At 58.9% G+C, this 23,234-nt stretch overlaps 1 protein-coding gene across 1 annotated transcript; it reads left to right on the top strand.

Annotated features, from left to right (window-relative positions):
- The first annotated feature begins 7,258 nt into the window (after positions 1-7,258).
- On the top strand, positions 7,259-13,587 carry CRABP1 (cellular retinoic acid binding protein 1). The gene is made up of 4 exons (XM_004781707.3): positions 7,259-7,420; positions 7,933-8,111; positions 9,892-10,005; positions 13,308-13,587. Exons 1-4 carry the CDS (start codon positions 7,351-7,353, stop codon positions 13,356-13,358), a joined length of 414 nt encoding a protein of 137 aa, XP_004781764.1. The 5' UTR covers positions 7,259-7,350; the 3' UTR covers positions 13,359-13,587.
- Positions 13,588-23,234: the final 9,647 nt, after the last annotated feature.

The raw sequence follows: 23,234 nt of genomic DNA, 5'->3' as shown, positions 1-23,234 counted from the left end.
CGAAAAGGGAGTTGGTGTACATGCCTATGGTAGGCCAGCAGTTCCCAAATCTGGCTGCACATTACCAGGGCCTGTGAAGCTTTTAAAAACCTGATGCCCGGGGGCACCTGGGTGGCTCAGTGGGTTAAGCCGCTGCCTTCGGCTCAGGTCATTATCTCAGGGTCCTGGGATCGAGTCCCGCATCGGGCTCTCTGCTCGGCAGGGAGCCTGCTTCCCTCTCTCTCTCTCTCTCTGCCAGTCTCTCTGCCTACCTGTGATCTCTCTCTATCAAATAAATAAATAACATCTTAAAAAACAAAAAACAAAAAACAAAAAAACCCCTGATGCCCATGCCACAACCGGGGACAATTATGTTGGCAACTCAGGGAACAGAGCTCAGACAGCAGCACTGCCCTGCAGTCCTCAGGTCCCAGTGTGCGGCCCAGCTCAGGAATGGGGGCCTCTCACCCTCTAGCGGGACACAGAAGCCTGGGCGTCTTGTTGGAAAGCAGACTCTGACCCATCGGGTCAGGCTTCGGCCTGGGAGTGTGCACTTCCAGCAAGCTCCTAGGGGACTCTGCGATGGCTTGTTCCTGGACCGCAGGGCCCGGTCCGTCGGGACGTCCCTTCCGGTTCAGCCCCTTTCAAAGCTCGGCCTTCTGGGCTGGACAGCATGGGGTGCCCACCGCCGGCCAGGCCCGCTGGGTCCTCCCACCCCCTGCAGCACCTCCGAGGGCCACACTGTGCAGGAGCCTCCAGAGCTCTTGCATCCCGGGGCCGGGGGGGAGGGACAGACACGCAGGCCAAGGGACAGAGGCCCACCTCGGCCAGCATTCACCCCAGGGCTGGCGGGACAGAGCCTCACCCCGGGGGGGCTCCAACGACACAGACGCCCCGACTCACAGCTCTGGAGGCCAGCACTCCAAAATCAGAGGTCGCAAGGCTGGCTCCTGCCGGGAGCTGGAAGGGAAGGCTCTTCCCGGGCTTCTCTCTGCGGCGTGCGTCTCTGTGGCGTCTGCTCTCCACGGCGTGTGGATGGCCGTCTCCTCCCTGCGTGTCTTCCTGTCATCGTGCACCCGCGTGTGCGTCCACGTTTCCCTCTTTAAAGAACGTCAGTCACTGGGGCGCAGGTTCCACAGTAACGACCTCCTGCAGGACTTCAGCACATGAGTCAGCGACCCAGTGCAAGCCGTAACAGGGTGTCCTACGGGGAGTCAGCCCCGTGACCCGTCATTTGGGTTTCCACGAGGAGCCAGGAATCTGGGTCTTTCCACACTCAGCATTGTCTTCCATTGCACAGAGGCGTCTGTCATCCTCACACCACACCCCTGCCTGCCGTGCCTGACCTTGGGCCACCCACCCTCCTGTCCCGCGCCGCCGCGGGGTCCCCAGCTCCCCCCGATGCCCAGGCTGGCTCCCAGCTTCCGATCCCTGCTCTCCAGGCGCTCACCCGACGGGACAGCTCTCGGTCATGGTCACGGGGCCTGCTTCCCGCCATCAGGGCCGGCTTGCCGCGCAGTCCGCCCCTTCCCCTCTGCTCTGTGGCATTGTGGCATTGGGGAGCCAGCCTCCCTCATCAGCTCCTAGGAGACCCCCACCCTGCACTGAGACAATCATGGGTTCAAATCCTGATCTGTGACTTCAGCATGTCGTGCCCTCCTCTCCTCTGCGGGCAGAGAGATGGCCCCCGGCCAAGGAGGAGGCTGAGGTTCACGGTGCTTGTGACGTGCCCATGGTGCCCAGCGTCTTGGGGCTCGTGTCCCCACCCTGCTCCACGGCTTGGTCTGGGGCCACAACCCTCTCAGGCCTCGAGTTCCCATTTGCCAGCTGACCCAGCAAAGTGGGCCCGCATCAGGGCCAGCCGCCCAGGGCTCCCTCCCGGCTCCCTCCCGGGCCTGTCGCTGGTGCCGAGCGAACGTGCACACCTTCTCCTCTGTGTGTCGGTGTCCTCATCCGGGACCGCGCGCCGCTCCCAGGATACTGGTAAAGAAGGAAAGCATGAAGGGTGGAAGGAAGCACTCACTCCTGTGTCTGGTTCTTAGCAAAAGCTCGGGAAATGCACCTGTACTCATTTTACTATGGGACTCTAGGGTCCCCAGGACCCCTGCAGCGCCGGTGATGCCGACCCCTGACTCCCAGTCCAGTGCTCCTTCCACACCACTAACCTAGAAGAAACTCCCCAGCAGGACCCTTGGGGCCCCACCCCCAGTCGTCCCAAGGCATCAACTCTTCTTTGTCCTGTTCTGCTGACTCTCAGATTGTCCCAGCGTGGGCAGGGGGGCCCCAGCCCCCACCACGGAAAGCTGTCCTCGAGACCCCCACTGGGACCCTCTCCAGAGCCCCAGCTTCCAGGCGCTGAACTCTGACCCCCATTCTTCCAGCAAGAATTCGGCCTGCCTCGGGGCATGGGGCCAGGCCTGGGGCCCCTGGAAGCTGAGGCTCTGGCAAGCCTCCAGGCCAGAGCAGCAAAGCTCAGCAGAAACGCCCGCACAGGGACGCCAGTCAGTGACCTGGGAGGCGCTGGAACGTGGGGTCTGCAAAGGCAGGAGTGGCCAGCCCGAGAACAAAGGGATCTGGGAGAGAGGGTCCAGGCCCCAGCCCCTGCTTCTGAGAAGTCTGCATCGGGGAGGAAACACCAGGGACAGGTCCAACACCCCCGCGCCCCACCCCCGCAATTGCTGCGGCTGATGCCACCCCATGGGGCCTGGACTCTAGGATCCCTGCATGTGCCATATCCATGGAGGACCCCATGGATTTGCCCCATTAGAGCCCAGAGGCCCTCCCCCACCCCGGTTCCCCCACAGCCCTCAGGCCCTGACCTCAGCCTGCTGGCTTCCTCATCCTGGGAGCCTTCCGGAATGCTGTCTCCTGTTGTTGCCCTGGATTGCACAGTCTGCTCTGTCCGTCCATCCCTCTGAACCTCAAAACTGCCATGTCCAAGGCGGAGCTCAGCACCCTTCCCTGAAACGGCTGGCCACCGTCTGGGCGAGTGGCCTCGGTCTCCGTGCCGCCTCTTGCGAGAACCCCAGCAGCAGAGCCCCCTTCTCCTCCAGCCCCCACCCCCTGGCCCTCAGCCCCAGGGGGCTCCCCAGTACGGCCGAGCCCCCTCTGCCTCAGGCTCCCTCCTCCTCCTCAACTCCTCTGCCCCTTCCCTGCTGCCCCGAACACACACTCTCCCATCTGCTGCACCTGCTTGGTGCAGGCCCCAAGCCCCACAACCTGTCCTGGCTGTCCTGCTGGCAGCTGTCCTTCGTGTCCCCCTGCAGGGTTCACACGTCCGCCATCGTGTCCTCCCACCCCCACTCTGCGTGCTGGGGTCCCGGAGCTATGGGCAGAGACCACGCCCCCCCTCCGACCTGGGGTGCCCAGGGCCCCGGGCAGCCCCACTACCGCTCCTGTTCCCAGAAGGGACCTGCCGCCCCTCCTCGGCCTCTGCGGAGGCCCGTCCCCTGGTGGCCAGGAAAGGACCGGACTCAGACAGGAGCCCTGAGCTTCTGGCTCCCCTGTCCGCCCCCCCCCCGCCCCCGCTTGGGGCCTGCGTTCTGGGTCGCAGCCTCTCCCCTCCGCCAGCTGCGCCCATTTTCCACTTCTGCTTCTGCCTTCAGAGGCAGTAAACACTGAATCTCTTCCCCCCAAATGCCAACAGACGAAATGCCAGCTCGTCCTTCACATGCCTGGTCCCCTCCTCACTTCCACTCTCTCTCCCCTCCCTTGCACCGCCAGGCTTTTTGAAAGAAGAATCCACTTTCTCCGCGGCCTGTTCCACTCTTTCCATCTGTCCGGGACCCGCGGTAGCTGCCAGACCCCGCCACCTGCAGAAACCGCTCTGGCTGCTCTCTCCAGGGGGCATCGGGTGGCCCTTGCCTCCAGGAGCCTCTGGCCACCGTAGGCCGTCCCTCCGTTTGTGAAACGCGTAGCCCACCCCCGCAGCTGGGACGGCGTCGCCCCTACCTTCTCTCCTGCTTCCTTTGGCTCTCCCTGCTCCGTCTGCCCCTCAACGCCGACATTCTCCCCCGTGGCCTTCTGCTTTTCTCGGGCGGAGTCCCGTGCCCAGGCATCCCGTGCCCAGGCATCCCGTGCGCACTCTCGTGTCTTCACCTGCCCCCGCACACGATGACCCCCGCGCCCGTCTCCACTCACACCTCTCTCCGGACTCTGGGATTGCACTGCCCACTGGGTCCTGGGTGCCCCAGACGCCACAGATGCAGCACATCCCAAATGGGCCTTGCTTCCTGCCCCTGTGCTTCCGGTAGCAGCGAAGGAGACTCAGTGCACAACCCAGACAGTGGAGTCACCCCGGGCTCTCACCCCCCCCACCCTCCCCTCCTGGTGCAGTACCCACGTGAGGCTGTCTGGCCAACCTGGCTGTCCCTGGACAGTCACCTGGGAAGCTCCCCCAAACACAGCTTCCTGGGCCCTAGCCCTCACTATGGAATCCAAATCTCCAGGGCACGGGCCTGGGAATCTGAGTTTCTAGAAAGCTCTCCCCAACCCCACATTGCTGCGATGGCTGGCGTTCCGCAGCCCTGGTTCTTCACGCGTTGCCTGCCCACATGGGGCATCAGCTTCCTCCCCGCACCTCTGGCCTCATCCCCGTCAGACTGCCCCCACCCACGCGGAGAGACACGTGGGCCCTGCGTACACGCACAGCTTGGCAGCTCCTGTCTTTCCACACGGCTTCTTCCTGATCCCAGCCCCCGGACGGCCTCCCCGTGTCAACGCGGGCCGGGCTGATGGACTGCATCTTGGGCACAGTCAGCCCACACAGTGAGCTGGTCAAACGTAGGCCCTTGAAACAGGACCCGGAACTTCAGCGGTCACTACCCCTGCACTGAGCGCGGTTCCCAGCTCAGAGAGGTGGTGGGCAGGAGACCAAAACAGGAGAAGGAAGGAGGGAAGGCAGGAGGCTCGGGGGTTGACGGTGACTCTGCCAGCCTTCTTGGAGGTCTGGGCCACGAGCTGTCTCTGCGCAGCAGGACCTTTGCTGTAGGTCCTGAATCTAGGTCCACAGGAGTGCCTCGGTGGTGTCCGTACTGCCGTCCTCACTCGGGGATCCCCCCATAAGAAGCCAGGCCGGTGGCAGGAGCTTGCCCTCCCTCTAGGCTCCCTGGTGAGGTCTGGGCTTTTAGGAAGTCCTGGCCACCTCCAGATTCCAGGAGTGAACACGGCTTGCAAGGACCCCAGGACCACCTCACATGCAGATGAGAAACGGGCCATGCCCTCCCCATTCCTGGACGCTGCTCCCAGACTTGGTGTGTGCCCGGACAATGCCCGCTGTCTTCCCGTCAGGGCAGCCCCGGCTGGAGGGCGGACCCCTCCAACTGCCCACCCTTCCCCCCATCTTCCCCTCTTTGCCCACCGACAGTCCCTGCGGCAAGATCTGTGAGTCACGTGGACGGAGGCCTTATCCCCGGCCCTATGAGTATTGTCACGGGCCGTCCCCCGTGGTCCTGACTCCCCCCAATGCTGACCGCCAGCCCCTCCCCAGCCCCGGCCTTAAGATGGCAGAAGCCTTGCCGGGGAGCGGCATTGGCCGGGGTGGGGGGAGGCTCGCATTAGCTAGGTGGCACCCCTGTTTTACCCCCTCACTGGAGAGATGCCAGACCCTCAGGGCAGTGAGTTTGATTCTGTAGCAGGCCTCCGCTCTGCCTCCCACACTCAGGGTCAACTACGTAATTTGTGGGTCCTGCTGCAAACTGAAAATGCAGGACATATTGTTGGAAAATGACTAAGGATTTCAAGAGGGAAGAGCAGAGCACAGAAACAACCCCCAGGCCCCTCTGCGCACACGGGCCTGTGGGACTGCTCGAGGTGCACACTGATAAGGCCAGCCCTGCCCACATGTCCTTCCAGCTGGAGACGGTCTCTCCCCACTCTCTTATCCTCAGCTGCTTTCTAAGACAGATCCTCAGGGCCCCAAGGCAGGAGCCCAGCCCCGGCCCCCTGCAGATGCCCAGAGCCCGTGGAGCAGCATGGCCTCTAGCAGCCCTGTCGGCGTCTCCCCCCCAACCCCCCCACATGTCCTCTGGACGCAGAACGCTTGTGTTAGTCTCAAATCAGGGCTTATTTACCGAGCCCCCTGGCTGCGTGAGCAGGAGAGGACACGCTGACGAATACCCAGTCTTTGCCCTGTAGGAGCTCACTTTATAGCAGGATGAACACTTGAGCCAGAGCAAAACCAAACACAGACCCAGCGGGTTCAGAGGAAAAGAATCCCATTTGATTAGGAAACCGAATATCACAAAAGACCGTGTAAGGATGGACTGTGGTGAACGGGCAAGGTCTCAGGAACCTCAAGAGGAAAGGGGCATTCCAGGGAGCGGGCACAGCATGGGCAGAGGCTGCGGGGGGCCGGGGCAGGGAAGATGCGTGGCTGATTCTAGAATCCTGAGCTGTGCACTTTGGCTAAGGCAGGTGGATGATGGCACAGTGGCAGGGTCCGGAAGGAAAACTTGGGGTCAGCCGTGGAGGCTCACAGGGCCACGGTGAAGTGTGTGTGCCCTCTCGCTGGAGAAGGGGGCTTGAAGCACGGTGCATACTTGGGAGCAGTGGGAGAAGGAAGGAGAGCCTTGCAGACTGCGGAGCCAGGCTTCTCCTTAGAATGGGCTGCTCCTACCCCGGGTTCCAGCTGTCCTCACCGCAGTTCCGAGGGGTTGAGGCCTGAGTGGCCTCCAGCTTGGTGCTCGCCAAGGGCCCCCATCCCGCGTGCCCCTGGGTTTGTGGTAGGGTCCAGGCGGGGGTCGGGGGGCTGGAGCTTTCCCACCACTCGCTCGCAGTGGCCCTGAGCCAGTATGTGTGTTGGGGTGGGGGTGGGTGCGGAATAGGATCCCGCGCTGGGCTGGGGGTAAACCGGCTACGCGCTCCCAGAACGCACCACCCAGAGTCGGGACAGGGCGGCTCTCAACGTTGACCGCCCCACCACCCACCGTATTTTAACTTTCTATTATAGTTCTGCCCAAACACGCCCCAAAGTAGAGAGAATGGCGCAGTGCTTCCCCACGTCCCCACCGCCCCGCTGTCACCATTGTCCCCTCCGAGCCAGGGCCCGATCGCCGGACCCTCCCCCAGTGCCCACGCCCGGTTGTGGTAGAGCGGGCACGGCGCGCGCAGCACCAAGGCCGGGGTGCGGACCGCGGCGGGGTGGGGGCACGCGGGCGGGGAGCGGGGCTCGGGCTCGCGCGGGTAGGGCCTCGGGGGGCGGGGCGGAGGCGGGGCGCGGGGCGGAGCGGGGGGCGCCCTCCCAGGGACTCTGGGCGCGCTGGCTGGGCGCTGCGCTCAGTCTCCGCCCTGCAGCCCCGAGCGAGCCCGCTGCGCCGCCGCTGTCAGCGCCCGTCCGTCCGCCCGCAGCCCGCCGCAGCTCGCCGCCTCGCCATGCCCAACTTCGCCGGCACCTGGAAGATGCGGAGCAGCGAGAATTTCGACGAGCTCCTCAAGGCGCTGGGTGAGCTGGCGCGGTCGGTGGGCGCCTGTGAGGAGGAGCGGCCCCGAGGTGCTCCCCAGGCCCGCGGGGTGGGCTCCGGGACCAGCGCAGGCGGGAGGGCGTCCCCGGGGCGAGGGCGAGGGGAGCGATCCAAGGCCACCCCGGCAGGAGCGGCGAGTGGAGCCCGGGAGCCGCGCGCCCCGCGAACGTTTGCTGGAGGCTTGGCGCCTTCCCCGACGGTTCGGCCTCGTCTGGTGCTGGACCAGCGCGAGGCGAGATCCCGCTGGAGTCCGAGGAGAATCGGGGGCTTTAAATTTGGAGAGTCGGTGTGAGGCCAGGCCCCGCCGCGCATCCATCGTGCTGCGCAGGGAAAGCCGCTTACTGGGGCTCAGTTTCTCCTCTGGAAACTCTGGGCGAGGGTTGGAGGGGGGAGCGGGTCTGTTTTGAGGTCTCCATCTCTAGGCAGAGGGTTTGGGCAGTGCCGGGCGGGCGCCGCGACCGAGCCCGTGGCGCAGCCCTCCTTCCCCGCGCAGGTGTGAACGCCATGCTGCGCAAAGTGGCGGTGGCGGCTGCGTCCAAGCCGCACGTGGAAATCCGCCAGGACGGGGATCAGTTCTACATCAAGACGTCCACCACCGTGCGCACCACCGAGATCAACTTCAAGGTCGGAGAGGGCTTCGAGGAGGAGACCGTGGACGGACGCAAGTGCAGGGTGAGGGCCCGGAGGAGGGCGGCGTCCCGGGATCCCCTCTCCGAGCCCTGGACCGCCGCGGCCGGACGCGCCCCTGTCGGCCTTGGCAGCCGGTGGCGCGCTTTCCCTGCAAGGCCGTGCACTGGCGGTTTGCAGAGACCATTCACGCAAGCGGGGTGCCCGGGCTCGGGAGAAGGTCCTCCCCAGTCCGCCCCCACCGCACCCAAGCCGCCGCCTCCGCTCTCACAGCTGCGCCTGGAGCGGCGGGAGATCCCCGGCGGCGGCGTCCCGCGCGGGTGTGGGTGCGGGTGCGGGGCTCGGCAGCCGCCACGTCTCCTGTGGCAGGTGGAGCGGCAGCGCTGGCTCCCCCCGCCGCCGCCCGCCCCGGACCCCAGGGGATGCCCCGGATCCAGTTTCAGCAGTCCTGTGGGCCCGCACCTCTCCCTCCCGCCCTCAGTCTGCTGTCTTGAAGGACAGGCGGAGTCTTCCCAAAGCGAGGCTGATTCCGGCTGGGGAAATGGTCGAAGGGCTCTCTTGGTCCTCAAGAGCAGGAGTTTCCTCTTTGTACCGATATTGGTCCCTGGGATGAACCAGTGGATGGAAGCCAGCCGCTGTACAAGCCTGTTTTCCGTTGGCAAAAATCGCATTCTGTTGAGTAGAAAGAAGGGTCGGGTAATGTGTATTTTGAATGCAGATGGAAAAATCGTGGCTGCTGCTGTCACTTACTTAAAAGGGGACAAAATGTCTCCCTCCCTTTCCCCAGCGTTCAAAACAAAGAAATACTCATAACGTTCCGGAAAGTGAGAAATTGAGTCTCCCCTTCCCTGAGGGGTGACTGTCTGCTCTGTAGGGTTGGGTGCCCTGGGCACAGAGACTCGACCCACATGGCAATGTTTGGCCCACAGAACTGACACAGCCAGAAAATGATGTCCCGGCTTGGAGCTGGCAGGGTCCGAGCCCGTGGTCCCTGCACTGCTTGTAAAAACAAGAGTGGATCTGTGTAGTGAGAGTGACTGGGAGTCTTGGGGAGCAGGCCTGGCCATCGGCAGGGCTCAGGTAGGGACATCCAGCGGCGGCCACTGCCAGAGACCATGGCTCTGATTAAAAAAAAATCAAAGGTCCATGCGACAGCCTGGCAAGTGTCAGCGAGTCTGTGGGCTGGGCACCTGCCACAGCCCAACTCCAAGCTCTGTGCTCTGTGCCGCCTCCCACAGCTGGAAACCGGGGCAGGGGCAGTGTTTCTGTCCCCAGAGCCAGCTGAGAATCAGGTTTATCAGAGTAGTCTGTGCGCATAGCAAGGAAGGGGTTATCCCCAAATCCGGGCGGAGGAGAGGGCTCCTGCGCCGGCCAGTGTGGTTATAAATACGGCATCTTAGCGGCTCTAGTGTCGTCTTCTTCTGATGGGAAGGTTCTTAATGTCCCAGTTTCTTGAAGGGATAGTTCGTTTCGGCATAAATGAATCACCGTGTGCTCTGAATTTTATTCCCGGAAATGTGAAGTATGCCCAGAGCTCTGCTGGTTTGGAGAGAGAGAGAGTGAGTGTGTGTGTGTGTGTGTGTGTGTGTGCATGCGTGCACGTTTGGGGGAGGGGCGGGGGGACATGAGGTCTATTTATTCCCCATAAACCCATGACCGGTCCTCTGAATCTGGACTCCACAGGGCTTTGCAGAGGCTTCCGTGCCCTGCTGACAGGGACCATGTGTTGCTTCTCTCAGCCGCCGTGACTCTCCTGGGCGGTTGTTGTCTCTGCTCCTGCCGCCAAGGCTGTAATTAATGTCACTAACGGTTTTCCTGCCTGCAGAGTTTGGCCACTTGGGAGAATGAGAACAAGATCCACTGTGCACAGACTCTGCTCGAGGGGGACGGCCCCAAAACCTACTGGACCCGCGAGCTGGCCAACGACGAGCTCATCCTGGTGAGGTCTGGGCCCCTGAATCAAGCCACGTCCCCGGATGATGCCGCCCTCCCTTGGGCGGAGGGCGGGACCCTGGGGGCCCTGCAGTAAAAAGGGAGTGGAGAGCCTGGAGGGACAGCTGAGGGGGCAGGCAGGCATTGTTCAATGGTCGGGGCAGAGCAGGGCTGAGACGGGTGGCAGCGGCCCCACGGTGCGTCCCCGTGGCGACCCCGTGGCGACCCCGTGGCGCTCTCTGAGTCGCCTCCCTTCCCACTGCGCCAGGGTGCGCGGGCTCTGCGGGGCCCCAGGGCTGTTCACTCCACAGAGGGATTTTCTCCCCCTGCCCTTTCCCCATTTTGCCGCCAGGGCAAGATTTCAGGAGGTTTAGCCTGTCAGCCCGGGAGCCCCAGAGAGCAAACGTTTGCGCCCCAGCCTGACCAGCTGCGGTGGCCTTCAGGAGCCAGACGAGGCCTGCGGCTGCCGAAAGGGCCTGCGTGTCCACGTGTGGGGCTGGGGCCTCGGGGACAGGGAAGGATGGGCTCTCCCTGCAAGGTACTCAGATTAAAGCATTTTAAACGATCCTGGCCACACAGACTGGACCTGGTGAGACCCCCACAGTTTAATCACACCCGGCCTTGTCCTTTAGTTCAGATGTTGGGGGCAGAAAAAGTTGGGGAGGACAGAGAAGGCTCAGTCACTCTTCCTTTGTGTTTCGGAATAGACCAGGCTCTCCCTGCCACAACCCCGCCCTCCCCCGCGCCCACCCGCCAGACACACACAGGCACACGTGCACACACGCATATGCATACACATGCACGCACCCGCTCACACACACACACACACACACACACGCAAGGGGAAAAGCTGTGTGGGTAACCTGGAAATGATATCCTTTGTTCTCCATGAGGCATATTGTTACGTCTCCTCTCTTAAGACCACCTGCCTGCCCCATCTTAGCTCACACCCGCCTCTAGCGCTGGGGAAGGAGCCCGCAGGGTGGGACATGGGCCAGCCACACTGTGCGATCTGGGCACGGCCCTTCCCTTCCCAGGCTGTAGGATGAGGGCGGCCCCTGGAGGTGGATCCCCGGGCGCAGTGCTCTCAGCCCTAACATTGCACGTTGATCCGTGGGCAGACCCTGAACGGGCTGGTCTCTCTTACTCCTGCTGAGGCTGCTTGATCCCTCTCTCTCCTCTTGTCCTTCCCGGGCCTGATTCTGAGTCCTGTCTGCTTTCCTAGAGAAGGGGCCGGCTTCCTTTGCAACCTGGTGAATGCCAGTTCCAGGGAAGGAACACCTGATGGGGTTGGAGGGGCACTTTGAAGCGGAGACGTGGAATTTAGGAGAAGGAGGAAGAAAAGGTTCACTGGTACCAGAGTCAGCAAAGCTCTCAGTTCTGGAGCGTGGCTGAGAGTTGAGCAGGCCTGGCTTGCTCCGTGAGAAAGTGTGATTTTATTAACCTTGCAATCCCCGAACGGCCAGAGCAGGTTCTGTTGCAAGGACTCCCAGACTTCCGACCCCCTCCCCCCACCCAGCTCTACCGACCAGACAAGCCTCAAAGGGAGTGTTAATTCTTGGCATTTGAGACCTGAGATATGGGCTTTTGTTTCGAAGGTCGTCATCATTAATAAATCCCCATCGCAGGGAGACGCGTCTCCTCATAACAAGAGGTAGATTATCCTAGTTGAGTTGCAATAAGCTCTCCCAGCGCCCACAGTAAATTGTCCCCCGGGGGCTGTAAGTTCCCTTCTGTGAAAACGGAGTATCTTCCCTCAAACCACTCTGGAACACTCCAGAGTTGCTTTCAAGAATATTTTGGCACTGGTGCCTGCAGGGAAGGACATTTCAGATATGGCTGGAAATGTGATTTCTTCCCGCGCTACTGGTCAGCCTGGGGGCTTGGGGGAGGCATCAGATGTGAGGGTGGTCACAGTGCATGGCAGGGACCCCAACCACACATCCTCTGTGTCCATAGAGCTGAGAGGTCAGCACCCCTAGAGGTGGATCTCCATGGGAACCCCTGCCCCCCGGCCCTCCTTCTCCAGGCACAGCATCCCCTGCAGACAGAAGTATCCGCAGCAGCTACAACCATGTCCGTGTGACCACGAGCCCCCGCCCGGAGGAGAAGCTGTTGATGGGTGCTTCCTTCTTGGTGTCACTCAGGGCTAGTGTTTCCCTGAGACACATGCTGGAATCAGGTCTTGCCGTGTGCCTCCTGAGAGGCTCTTGGCCAGCCGACAGGTGGGGGCGAGAAGCTGAAGGTCCAGGTCTAGCCGGGCTCCCAGCCTCCCCCAGGGCCTTAAGCCCCTTGGAGAACCTGAGAGCGAGGGCGCTCCTGTAGAAAAGTGGGCGTCGGCAGACGTGCGCACATCGGGTCTTCAGCCTGGAGGATGTCCGAATGCTGGTTTCATGTACGAAACAAACGTATTGCTTTCCCTGTCCCCGCTGCCCGGGAGAGCAGCAGCCACTGCCAGAGACCGTGGCTCTGATAAAAAAGTCAAAGGTTCCTGGGACAGCCTGGCAAGTGTCTTTGTCTGTCTGTCTGCTATATGGTGGGCCCAAACCATTCCCCAGATGGAGGTTTTTCTTTTGACCCGGATGTGGGAGCACCTCCAAGTAAATGATCTTAACTCTCCCCCAAACTAGCAATCATGGATGATTGCTAGTTTGGGGGAGAGTTAAGATCATATAGCAGACAGACAGATAGACAAAGAGCCATAGAACTTTAGCTGGAGTGACCCTTTGGGATCATCCTGCTGCATTCCAGCCCTGTGTGAAACCGCCTCCCTCCCGCTTGGGGCCACCAAGCAGCCTCCCCCGCGGGGTGCCGCCAAGCGGGGTCTGGAGGCCAGGCCCACCATCCAGCCTGTCGGTGACTTAAGGATGAGCAGCCGCTCTCTCCCAGGCCGTCCCCTCTGGCTGGTCAGCGCGTGACCCCGGAGCTCTGGCTGCCCAGGCCCTCTGCTCTGCTCACGTCATTTGAGGAGAGAGCCGCCTCAGAAATGTCCAATGGGATATCTCTCCCTTGCAGTTTCATTTTTCAAACCAAGCATTTCTGACGCTGGTATTCATGGGCTCCAGAAACAAAGGAAAATTGCATATAATTCTATACCCCAGTTGCCTCTCTGCCTGTGCGGAGCTCAAAGGAGAAGAGAAGAAAAAGAGAAAAAAAAAAGACCTCCGCAGTTAATGCGAGCACGTGGCCCAGGGACTTGAATGTCGGTTAACAAAGTGTCTTTAGCAGGGCAGTAAGGGGCCCTCTGAGCGACGTGCTCTAAACACGTTTGCACAGGCGTCTGCTCTGATTGTCTTTCCTTCTCCACAGACGTTCGGCGCCGATGACGTGGTCTGCACCAGAATTTACGTTCGGGAGTGAAGGCAGCCGGCGTGCCCCGAACTTCGGGGGTGGGATGCATGTTCCCCTGAGAAATGTCTAGGTCTGAGCTGCCAGCGCACCCCCCCTTGCCCCGTACCAACTTTAGGTGACCCCGTTTCCCCTGTGACGGTCTAGTAGTGTCCCCCCAAGGCCTCTGTACCCCCGAGTCCCTGCTGCTCCGTAGTGTGCATGCTTTCGCCCGCCATTAAACTGGTCAGCCGCACTGCAAGGCTGTTCCCGTCTTCATGCCGCGTCTTCAGCTGCAGCCTGGGGTTCTGGTGCACGTGCTGTCCTCAGCACATCCCTGGGCTGTGAAGTGGCTTCAGCTTCAGCTGCTGCCTCAGGCCGTGCTTGGAGCATATAGCAGGGGTGCAAGCCAGGCTCCCTCCAGCTGGAAAAGGACCACAGATCTGGGTGTGTGTGGTCCTCACTGTGCTGTTTTCTAACAGAACTAGTCTGTGCGGTGGTGGCTCCTAGCAGGAAAAGGAGCATCATTCAGAGGTTTCACTGAGGGGATCCCAGAGTAAAGGGACTACTTACACAGGCACTTATAGGGACAGGATGGAGCGAATCAGCAAAGGCTAGGGTGGCCATCAGACTAGCAACAGAAGAGCCATTGCTTCCCACACCTGCACACAGAAGGGGCAGAGGGGTCACCAGACGAAAAGAGCTGTGGCCTGGGAGAGAGGCCACCATGCCCAAGCTGGGTAGTACGTGGAGGAAGGTAGCCACTGTCCACACCATGGCCCCAGGGTACGTGTGCGGGTGGGGGTGGGCTTGGAGGTGGTTTGGTTTGGAACTACGGGGTTGAGTATCGCGACCCCCTGGCTTCCGATCTCGGATTGACCTGTGCTGCCCACTGGCCAAGCCCAAGTGGAATGTAGGGGACGGTGAGTCACTGTCCCCAGACACGGCCAGGTGCAGAATGGGTCTGAACATGTAAGCCGGCAATACTCCACCCCTGCCAACTCTCATATTTTGAAATCTGAAGATTTCACATGAAAATCTGGATTTCTGTTTCCTTAGGAGAAAAGGTGGGAAAATCCGGCATATCTGAACCAACATTCCCACTGGGTTAACTGCTGACACTTCTCCCCTCGAAGTGGACCCTGCCACTCCTGCCCCCACTGCTTCCTGGCTTCCTGGGCCCCTCTCCTTGCTCTCTGAGTGGCAGGGGCTCTCCATAAAGCTGGGCTAGAGTTAGCTGAGCAGCGGTGCGCAGGCACGGCTGAGGCCAGGAGAAGGTGTGAAAGGCAGGTCATGGCTCAGGGACAAGAGCAGACTCCAGCCACGGGTGCTGCGAACGCCTCACCATGGCTGGACTGGGCAGGGCCCCAGACATCTTGGCGGACAGGCTTCCGGGCTCCTGCTGCTGCCGGGTCTTCTCCAGGTCCCCAGGCGGGGCACATGCAGACTCCTGGTTGGAGGGAGGATGTGAGAGAGCCTCCCCCTTTCCTGGCTCCGGGAATTCAGCCATCTCCATCATGTTCGTTAGCACACGTCACACGGGGGCACATGTGTTGCCTTTTTGGGGCAGGGTGGGACAGGGAGACTCTCCAGCGGACTCGGGCTGAGCGCAGAGCCAGAGTCGAGCCTCCATGTCCGTACCCCAACATCATGGCCTGAGAGTCAATCAGAGGCCAGAGGCTTACGGACTGAGGCACCTGATCGTCCCTCCTGATCAGCCTGTTCCGGAGACTGCCCGCTCTCACTCCCGCGTGGGGCACAGGCCAGCGAGGTGTTCACCTAGAACATCGCCGAGCCCAGTCCTCATTTTCCGGAACGGCAAGGCACCGAGTTTTCCATTCGTCTTGAACGAAGGGACACGAGGGCTCCCCAGACCCAGGTCTGGGGTCAGCGGCCACGACCCGCGGCGCATGTAACTGGCACACGTGCAGGGGGCCCGGCCGCCGGCCCGCGAGCCAGAGCACGAGCTCAGCAGGGCACACCCCGCCGGGCACTCAAGGCCTCCCCGACTCGGCCCCGCAGGCGCCACAGAACACAGAGGGCCGCGTCCGGGGCACACCCTCAGGGGCTAGAAGCCCAAACGCCGCCGGCCTCTGCGGGGGGTTACCACGGGGCGAGCCTCGACGACGCCCGGCAGGTGCGGCCCGCCGGGAAGCCCGCCCCCGCCACGGGCCCTCCGTTCTGGTGTCCTGCGGGGCGGTCCGGGTCACACGACCACCTGGACCCCATCACCGCTGGGGGCGGGGTCGGTGCTCAGCCAGGGTGCCACGTGACCGCGGGGCAGGGTGCGACCTGCTGGCGGAGCCCTGCAGGGGACGGCCCAGAGGGGGCCCCCGGATGGCAGGGGGGGGAGGACAGTAAACCCGCATGGCTCGGGTGAAGGTTCAGTGCGCGCGGGTCCAGCAACGCGCCGCTGCCGCAGCGGAACCTGCTCCCGTATCTGAGCCAGGAAGGGTTCGGCCCTCCCTGGGCCGCCAGGCCTGGCCCCACCCCGTCCCGCCCCTCCTCTGGCCTGGACCCGCGCCCCAGGCCCACCAGCCAGCCCCCCTGCCCGGTGTCCGCGCGGCCTCTGCGGTGGGCCTGCGTCGTCGCTCGACCCTGGCCAGCTCCTGCCATTGCTGGCCACCTCGTCTGTGTGGTGCCTGAGGCCAGGCTTGGCCCCCGGGGCGCACGGCAAGTGGGGCGCTCTGTAGCACGTGCTGCCCTGCCCACCTGACCGCTGGAAAGCCGAACCCAGCCTCCCCGCACCGCCGCTGTCCTCCAGGCCAGGTGGACGTGGGAGCGCACACTGACCCCACCAGCCCCTGGGCATGGAGCACGCGTGTGCTAGTCCATCTCGAAGCAGGAGGCTGGGCATTCCTAGCCCCCTCTCCTTGCCCGCCTCTCACAGTAGAGGCCCCAAAAGTCAATGCTGGGCTGTAACTAGGGCTGACCATGCCACCGCGTCTGGCCAGAGACGTACGGGAAAGTTGGCTGTGGGGCTTCTGGGAAGCATGTTTTCTTCCTCATGGGAGAGGAGAGCCGAGCAGCTAACTTCTGCTTCCTGCCTGGGAGTGTGGAGTGAGATGGCAATGCCCGGAGCTGCTGCAGCCATGCTATGCCTGTGAGGAAAAGGCCAAGGGAATCTCGGAGGTGCCAGTCGCAAGTCCCTGAGATAATACAGTCCCTACCCATCGCTGGGATATTGCCTTGTGATTAAAGAAAAAAGCCCTTCTTTGTTGAAGCCAGTTATGCAGTGGCTTCCATACCTGCAAGTAAAAGCACTTGCTGCTAATACACGGAGGTAACAGGAAGGACAGGGGTGCGTCTAGCTTGTAGATTTCTGCGAAGTCTTGTCTTCAGGACAACTACCAGCGCAACACAAACTAGAGAGTGTGCCGTCTTTCTCCAAGGAGAAAGTAATGTTGAAATATTTAATGCAAGACCCCGTTCATATTGTAACATCTTTCTCAGCCCCCTGTTGCTTGAACCCCCTCTCGCCACCATGGCAGCCAGCTTGTAGGACTACACAGCAAGGATGTGATCAGAGACAAGGTGGGGCACCCCACCCAGCTGACCCCACCCATGCCTTCCCAAGACATCAGCCAAGACGTCAACCCTGGGGAGTGGACTCCAGGAATCTTCCTGCCTTCTTGAAACCTTTAATGTAACTGTTGCCCAAGGCAACAGTCCTCAATCCTGGCAGGAACATCCTTGTGTCATTGAGTGAAAACTAGTCTTCACGAAGTCTGCAGAGTTCCTTACCTGCAGCCCAGGGTGCATTGGACAGCCTTTGGCTGTGCACTTTTTTTTTTTTTTTTTAAGATTTTATTTATTTATTTGAGAGAGAGAGAGAGAGATCACAAGTAGGCAGAGAGGCAGGCAGAGAGAGAGGGGAGGAAGCAGGCTCCCTGCGGAGCAGACAGCCTGATGCAGGGCTCGATCCCAGGACCCTGAGATCATGACCTGAGCCGAAGGCAGAGGCTTAACCCACTGAGCCACCCAGGCACACCCTGTCTGTGCACTCTTAAACTGGACAGACTGCTGTGCTTACCCCAACCCATCAGGGCCCCTCCGCTTTCTTTCTTTTTTTTAAGATTTTATTTATGTATTTGACAGAGACACAGCGAGAGAGGGAACACAAGCAGGGGGAGTAGGAGAGGGAGAAGCAGGCTTCCCGCTGAGCAGGAAGCCCGATGTGTGGCTCGATGTGTGACCCCGAATCATGACCTGAGCTGAAGGCAGACAATGACTGAGCCACCCAGGTGCCCCAGCCCCTCCACTTTTCAGCAACCCCAGTGTGGGACCCTCAGGGTCATTGTTTTAGGTGCTTGTCGAGATTGGGGAGTCCCTCTCTACAGTGCCTGTCTTTTTTTTTTTTTTTTTAACTCAGAAAATTTCAAGCGTTCCCCACAGTAGAGAATAGTGTAATCATTCCCTTTACACTCACCTCCCCGCTTCAACGGCCTTTGACTCCTTTGACTTGTTTCATACACTCTCCCTCTCTTGGATTACTTTGAAGCAAATCCTAGACATTTCAGATTTCACCTATAAATATTTCAGCATATGTTTCTAAAAGTTGACAGTTACCTTAAAAGCGACTATGATTATCATACCTTGAAGATTAAAAGTAATTCCTAATACCGTCAAGTATCCTGTCAATATTCAAATTCTCCTGACTGCCTCGTAACTTTCTTGGCCTGGCTGCTCAAATCAGGTTTGAAAATGACCATACTTTGCGATTGGCTCATTTTTCTTTTAAGTCTCCTTAGCTCTGGAAGTTCTCTTCTACCTCATTTTATTTTTTAGGTATGTTTGTTGGAGAGATTGGTTGTTTGTCCTGTAAGGCTTCTCACAGGCTGGATTTGGTGATCACATTTCCATACTACTGTTCACTGTGTTTCTTGTAAACCCGTAGTTATGTCTAGAAGCTCGGTCAGATGCAGGTTTGATTTTTCTGGCAAGAACACAGCAGAGGTGGTCTGCTGTGTTCCCTAGAGGATGCGTGATGCTAGCAGCCGCGGGTGATCGCTGCCTAGATCCATGGTTTCACTAGAAGTTAAAACGTGGGGATATTCTGATGCCCTCATCTCTTCATCTCTGAGCTGGAATACTTCCAGAAATTGTTACTCCCTCTCGTCTACTGTGCAGTGATCCTGAGATGCATTTAAATAAGAAAAGCAGAATAAATGTTTGATTCTTTCTTCTATTTACTAGTTTTCAATATAAGAAGTTGGTTCCCTGGCATTCTTCAAAGGTAACCAGTGCATTCTGGGGTTTTCTTTAAATCTTTTTCTTTTTAGAGTGTCACTCTGAATTTGTAGATTGAAACGTATTCCTTGCAGCTGCTGTCCTTACGGTCGCTAGAGGTGGTCCACCTTTGGCTGGTGAGAGCCCCTTAGGATTCAGTCTGAAGCCTTTTGCAGGACCCTAGTTGTTTTTGAGAACTTCATTGCCCTTTGTGGGACAAGATGCTCCAAGTTCTGTTGGTACACTTCCTGCTTCAGCCCTGGAACCAGTCACTTGTCCAAGGAGCCCTGCTTCTAGGAGGCAGAATCTAGGGGCCAGGAGAGGGGTCTTTTGATTCCCAGAAACCAGAGTTTAGGACCCAAGAGGCAGGTCACACACAAAAGAGCTACTCTGGGGGCACCTGGGCAGCTCAGGTCCTGATCCTGGGGTCCTGGGATCAAGTCCCACACCGGGATCTCTGGTCATGGAGGAGTTTGCTTCTCCCTCTGCCTCTGCCGGCTTGTGCTCTCTCTCTTTCTCTCTCTCTCAAATAAAATCTTTAAAAAGCACACACACAAAAGAGCTACTCCGTCCTGTGGTCCCTTTGTCTTCTGCCCAAGACAAAGTTAACAACATTCAGATGTTACCAACACTGTGGGCGGCTGGTTCTTTTCCCTTTTACTCAGAAATCTGAGCGGTTTCGGACCAGCCCCTCGGTGGCAGGGGACCGGGTGGAGGCAGCAGGCTTGGAAGCCTTGGGGGCCGCTCAGCACCAAGTTCTGAGGGCAGATGCTCAAAGAGGCTGTGACTTGATGGGCAGGGATCACTTCCAATCAAACTCTCTGTCCTCGTGGGAGGCAGGCTTAGCCGTCCACTGCTTAGCAGGAATGGTGAGCACAGCTTCTGGGCAACGAGCGAATTCTCACAAGGGTTCTGCAAACATGGCCTATCCCCCCTCTGACAGCTGGGTGATTTCTCTTTCTGGGAAAGACACCTACAGGACTTGGAGAAATTTACTTAATGAAAAAAAAATAGATGACAGGCACGGTTTTATAATCCCTCTGGTTCCGCAAGAGAGGGGACTCATCAGTAATGGTGACTGCAGGGGAGGGAGAGTGCCCCCAAAGTGGGATTGACCGGGTCCTCAGAGCAGTGCACTCCAGGGAGGTGGGATTTCGGGATACCAGAATAAAACAGCATTCGCTTGAGAAACAATGCGTAGGAAATATTTGTGGAGTTGTGAACTCTTGCAAAGAATATAGAGAAAAGCGAAAACTGAGAAAGTTTGAGAAAAAAATCCAGTTCTCAGAAACATGTGGAATAGTTAACATTGGGTTTTCCTCTCTTCTCTACTGTTGGGAATAGGTTCAGACAAATATTCTCTTTCTCTGATCATCTTTTAAAAAAAAATAGACGTGTTGGGGCACCTGAGTGGCTCAGTTGGTTGGACAACTGCGTCCGGCTCGGGTCATGATCCTCGAGTCCTGGGACTGAGTCCCTCATCGGGCTCCCTGCTTGGCGGGAGTCTGCTTCTCCCTCTGACCCTCCTCCTCTCGCGCTCCCTCCCTCTCTCTCTCTTCTCTCCCTCTCAGATAAATAAGTAAAATCTTAAAAAAAAAAAAAAAAAAAAAAGAGGCATGTAGCATGACTCAATGCCAAGAGCACATCTGGAAACAGAGTCAGGGAACGGAGTTGTAGACCCTTGATCTGCCCTGAGATCCTGCTTTGTCTGCACCCCTGGGTCTCCCACTGTCCCTCCGTGCAAAGTAGAGGACAGAGGTTGGACTGGCTGCATGGTCCTCACCTCGGAGAGCTCACGGCGTCCACCCTCGCCGGCGAGGGCAGGGGTGGGGGCGGGGGGGTTCCCGCTGACCACGATGAGCACGGAATTCTCCCCAGCCATGTAACAGAATGAGGTCAGAATGTGCTGGTGTGGAGAGATGCTCAAGTCATGAGACGTTTAACAAAAAATGAGTGATGATGATCTTGTTTCGTGGGAAAAAAATAAAAAATACATGGTCCACTCTTTCCAGGAAAAACACAAATCCCCAGATGACCCACAGCAAACTGTTCATGGCAGTTACCTCTGAGGACGGGCCGTGTTGACTCATTGTTTCTGTATTGTTGGGAATTGTTTAGAACGGGCATGGATTACTTTCAAAATCTAAAACACATTTTCATTTAAAAAGGGAGAGAGATCCTCTCAGTTTCGGTTGGAGCCTGTGAATCTGAATTTTGGGAATGTTTTTGTTCCCCAAGTGATTTTAGACCGACCACCAGAGCCAAGGGTCACAAAGTTCTCTTGCGGCTTGAAGGCAATCACCCCACCACGCTCCACCCCGAGTGTATCTGCCTCATGACTCTGGGAACAGGAGGAGAAGGACAAACAGAAGAAAAGGGGCTGGCCAGAGGGCAAGCACAGCGGAAGCAGGAACACCGCTGTGGCATGCAGAGCAATCGGGGCAGGACGGGCGTTACCAGGGTCCCCGTCGTGCGGGAGGACGCTGAGGTTCAGAGCCCTTAAGTCCCTTAAGTGAATCGCCGGGCTGGTAAATGGCAGAGCCGGGGGTCACAGCTCCAGGGGGTCGCAGCCCCGAGCCCGTGCACTTTCTGCCTTGTCAGCCATCAGGGACATGAAAGAGTCTCCTTACGAGGATCATCAAGGACCGCGTTTGAAGGAGGCTGTCATGGAAGAGGAAGCGGGGAGAAGGCGCACCAGTGAGTTAACAGGCTCACTGTGCTCCAGGTCCCATGCTATGCTCTGTTCGCAGCATGGCTTTTAATCCCGCAGGAAGCCGGCCAGGAAGGTACTGTTTTCACACTCATTCTACAGATGATCAAACGGAGGCTCGGAGAGATGAAATACCGTGGCCTGAAGGAATCAGAGTGGTGGTGGCATTGAACCCAGGTTTTCCATCTGAAAAGAAGCAACAGAGAAGCGGGTGTGTTCCCCAAGTCTCCGTGCAGTTCCCGTTTCTTGGGGCTGTCAGCACCCCGCGTCGCGGGTCCTGAGGGCCCATCCCAGCACCGCCGGGCCGCCAGCCAGCCTCCCTCCCTCCCATAGTGCATTTCCTTTGCTTCCATTGATAGATATCCAGTTTCACCCAAGGCCCCCAACTCCTGGATCTGGTTTTAATCAGGAGCCCCAGCTGCGCCTGGGAGCAATGGCCTCCGTGAGGCCCTGATGGAGCCCCGCCACCTTCTCTTCCCTGGAGAAAGCCGTTTTACTTCTACTGCTCTGGCTGGGGGTGGTGGGCCTCTGGAGGCACCCTTCAAGGCCCCTTCCTTTGGGCAAGGTCTCCAGAGGCTGGGCGAGAGGGGATAGAAGGCAGACGCCTCTCTTTAGCGGAGTGGAGGGCACACAGTCCTCTGTGACTGTCCCACTCTTGTACAGTTGTGGATCTCCCCTGCGTCTCCCCTGCCCCGCCGGGAAGGGCGGCTCAGCCACACCTGTGGTTCTCATGGAGCCTGTCTTGGGCCAGACGAGCTAGACAAGGAGTCACAACTGAAAGCCGTGTGTGACCGTGTCTGAGGCAGAAGCCATCATTCTTGGGCACACTTGTGATTTATCCCAGGCAGTTCTTGGAAGACTAGGGCCTTTGGACTAGGATATGAAGGGCGAGGAGGGGCTCTCCAGGCAGTACAGAAGCAGTAGGCAAAGGAGAGTGTGGCAGACTTTGCAAAGGCCAGCAGTAATCCACATGGCCGCCTCTGTGTGAATTTGATAAAGGGACCCCTTCAGAGCAGACACAGAAGATAGCCCATCCCATTCGTGCAGTGCACAAACTGTGCAACTGTGCTAGTGGCCCTGGGGCCATGGCAGCTAAATTTTGTCTGTCTTCCACTTTTCTTCTCCCCTTCTGGTTATAGAATCCCACCCACCCACCCTTTTTACTGAACCAATTCTATGTGATTATAGTGAGGTGAACTCCTAGCCCCAACCTGGGGTCAACATCTGATTAAGTCATAGCCATTCAGAATATCCCATCTTCACGGCGGTGGTGGTTCGTTCTGGGAAGGGCATGTGATCCATGCCGGACCAATCAGACCCCTCTTTGGGACTACGGTCCCCGTGTTCAGGGAAGAGATGCCCTCTCTTGGCTGCGCTTGCTGGGTCTGAGTGTTAGTTACGCTGAGTATTATTACTTTTGGGGGGAATCCAGCCTGAGAATGAAGCCACCATGGAGACACACAGCAGAGAAATGAAGAGAGGGAGGATGCTGGTACTGTTTGATATTCTTTAAACTCACTCCTAGAACATTCCAGTTACAAGAACCCGAAGTTTCCCTTTTTGTTTAATCTAGTTTGAGTTTTTATGCCTACGATTGAAAGAACTAACCATTGTGGAAAGAATTGCTGGGATTCAAGCCAGTGGACACAGAGCCTTCCGCGCTTTGAAAAACCAAACCAAGAGAGCTCTGGCTGGGGGCCTTGACGGTTTCTAAATCAAGAGCTGGGGATGGGGACCAGATGAACGCCACTCACAGCCTCTCCCAGGTGGTGAATCCCCCTGCGCTCGGTACCACCCGGGAGCCACGTGGGGCCAGGCAGCTGGGGTGTGGGCCTCCCCTCCACCCACAGTGGGGCAGAACCTTCGCAGAGGGGCTGGTGTCTGAGCTTGGGGCAGCAGCAGGGCCCCAGCAGTCTGGGGAGGACCCACAGGGGTCGGCTGCCTAGTGAGTTGGCAGGAAGAACGTCTTT

This window comes from Mustela putorius, unplaced genomic scaffold (assembly GCF_011764305.1).
Source record: "Mustela putorius furo isolate JIRA1106 unplaced genomic scaffold, ASM1176430v1.1 tig00003875_pilon_pilon_pilon, whole genome shotgun sequence".
NCBI classification, from domain to species: Eukaryota; Metazoa; Chordata; class Mammalia; order Carnivora; family Mustelidae; genus Mustela; species Mustela putorius.
This window is presented reverse-complemented; position numbering and strand designations above follow the sequence as displayed.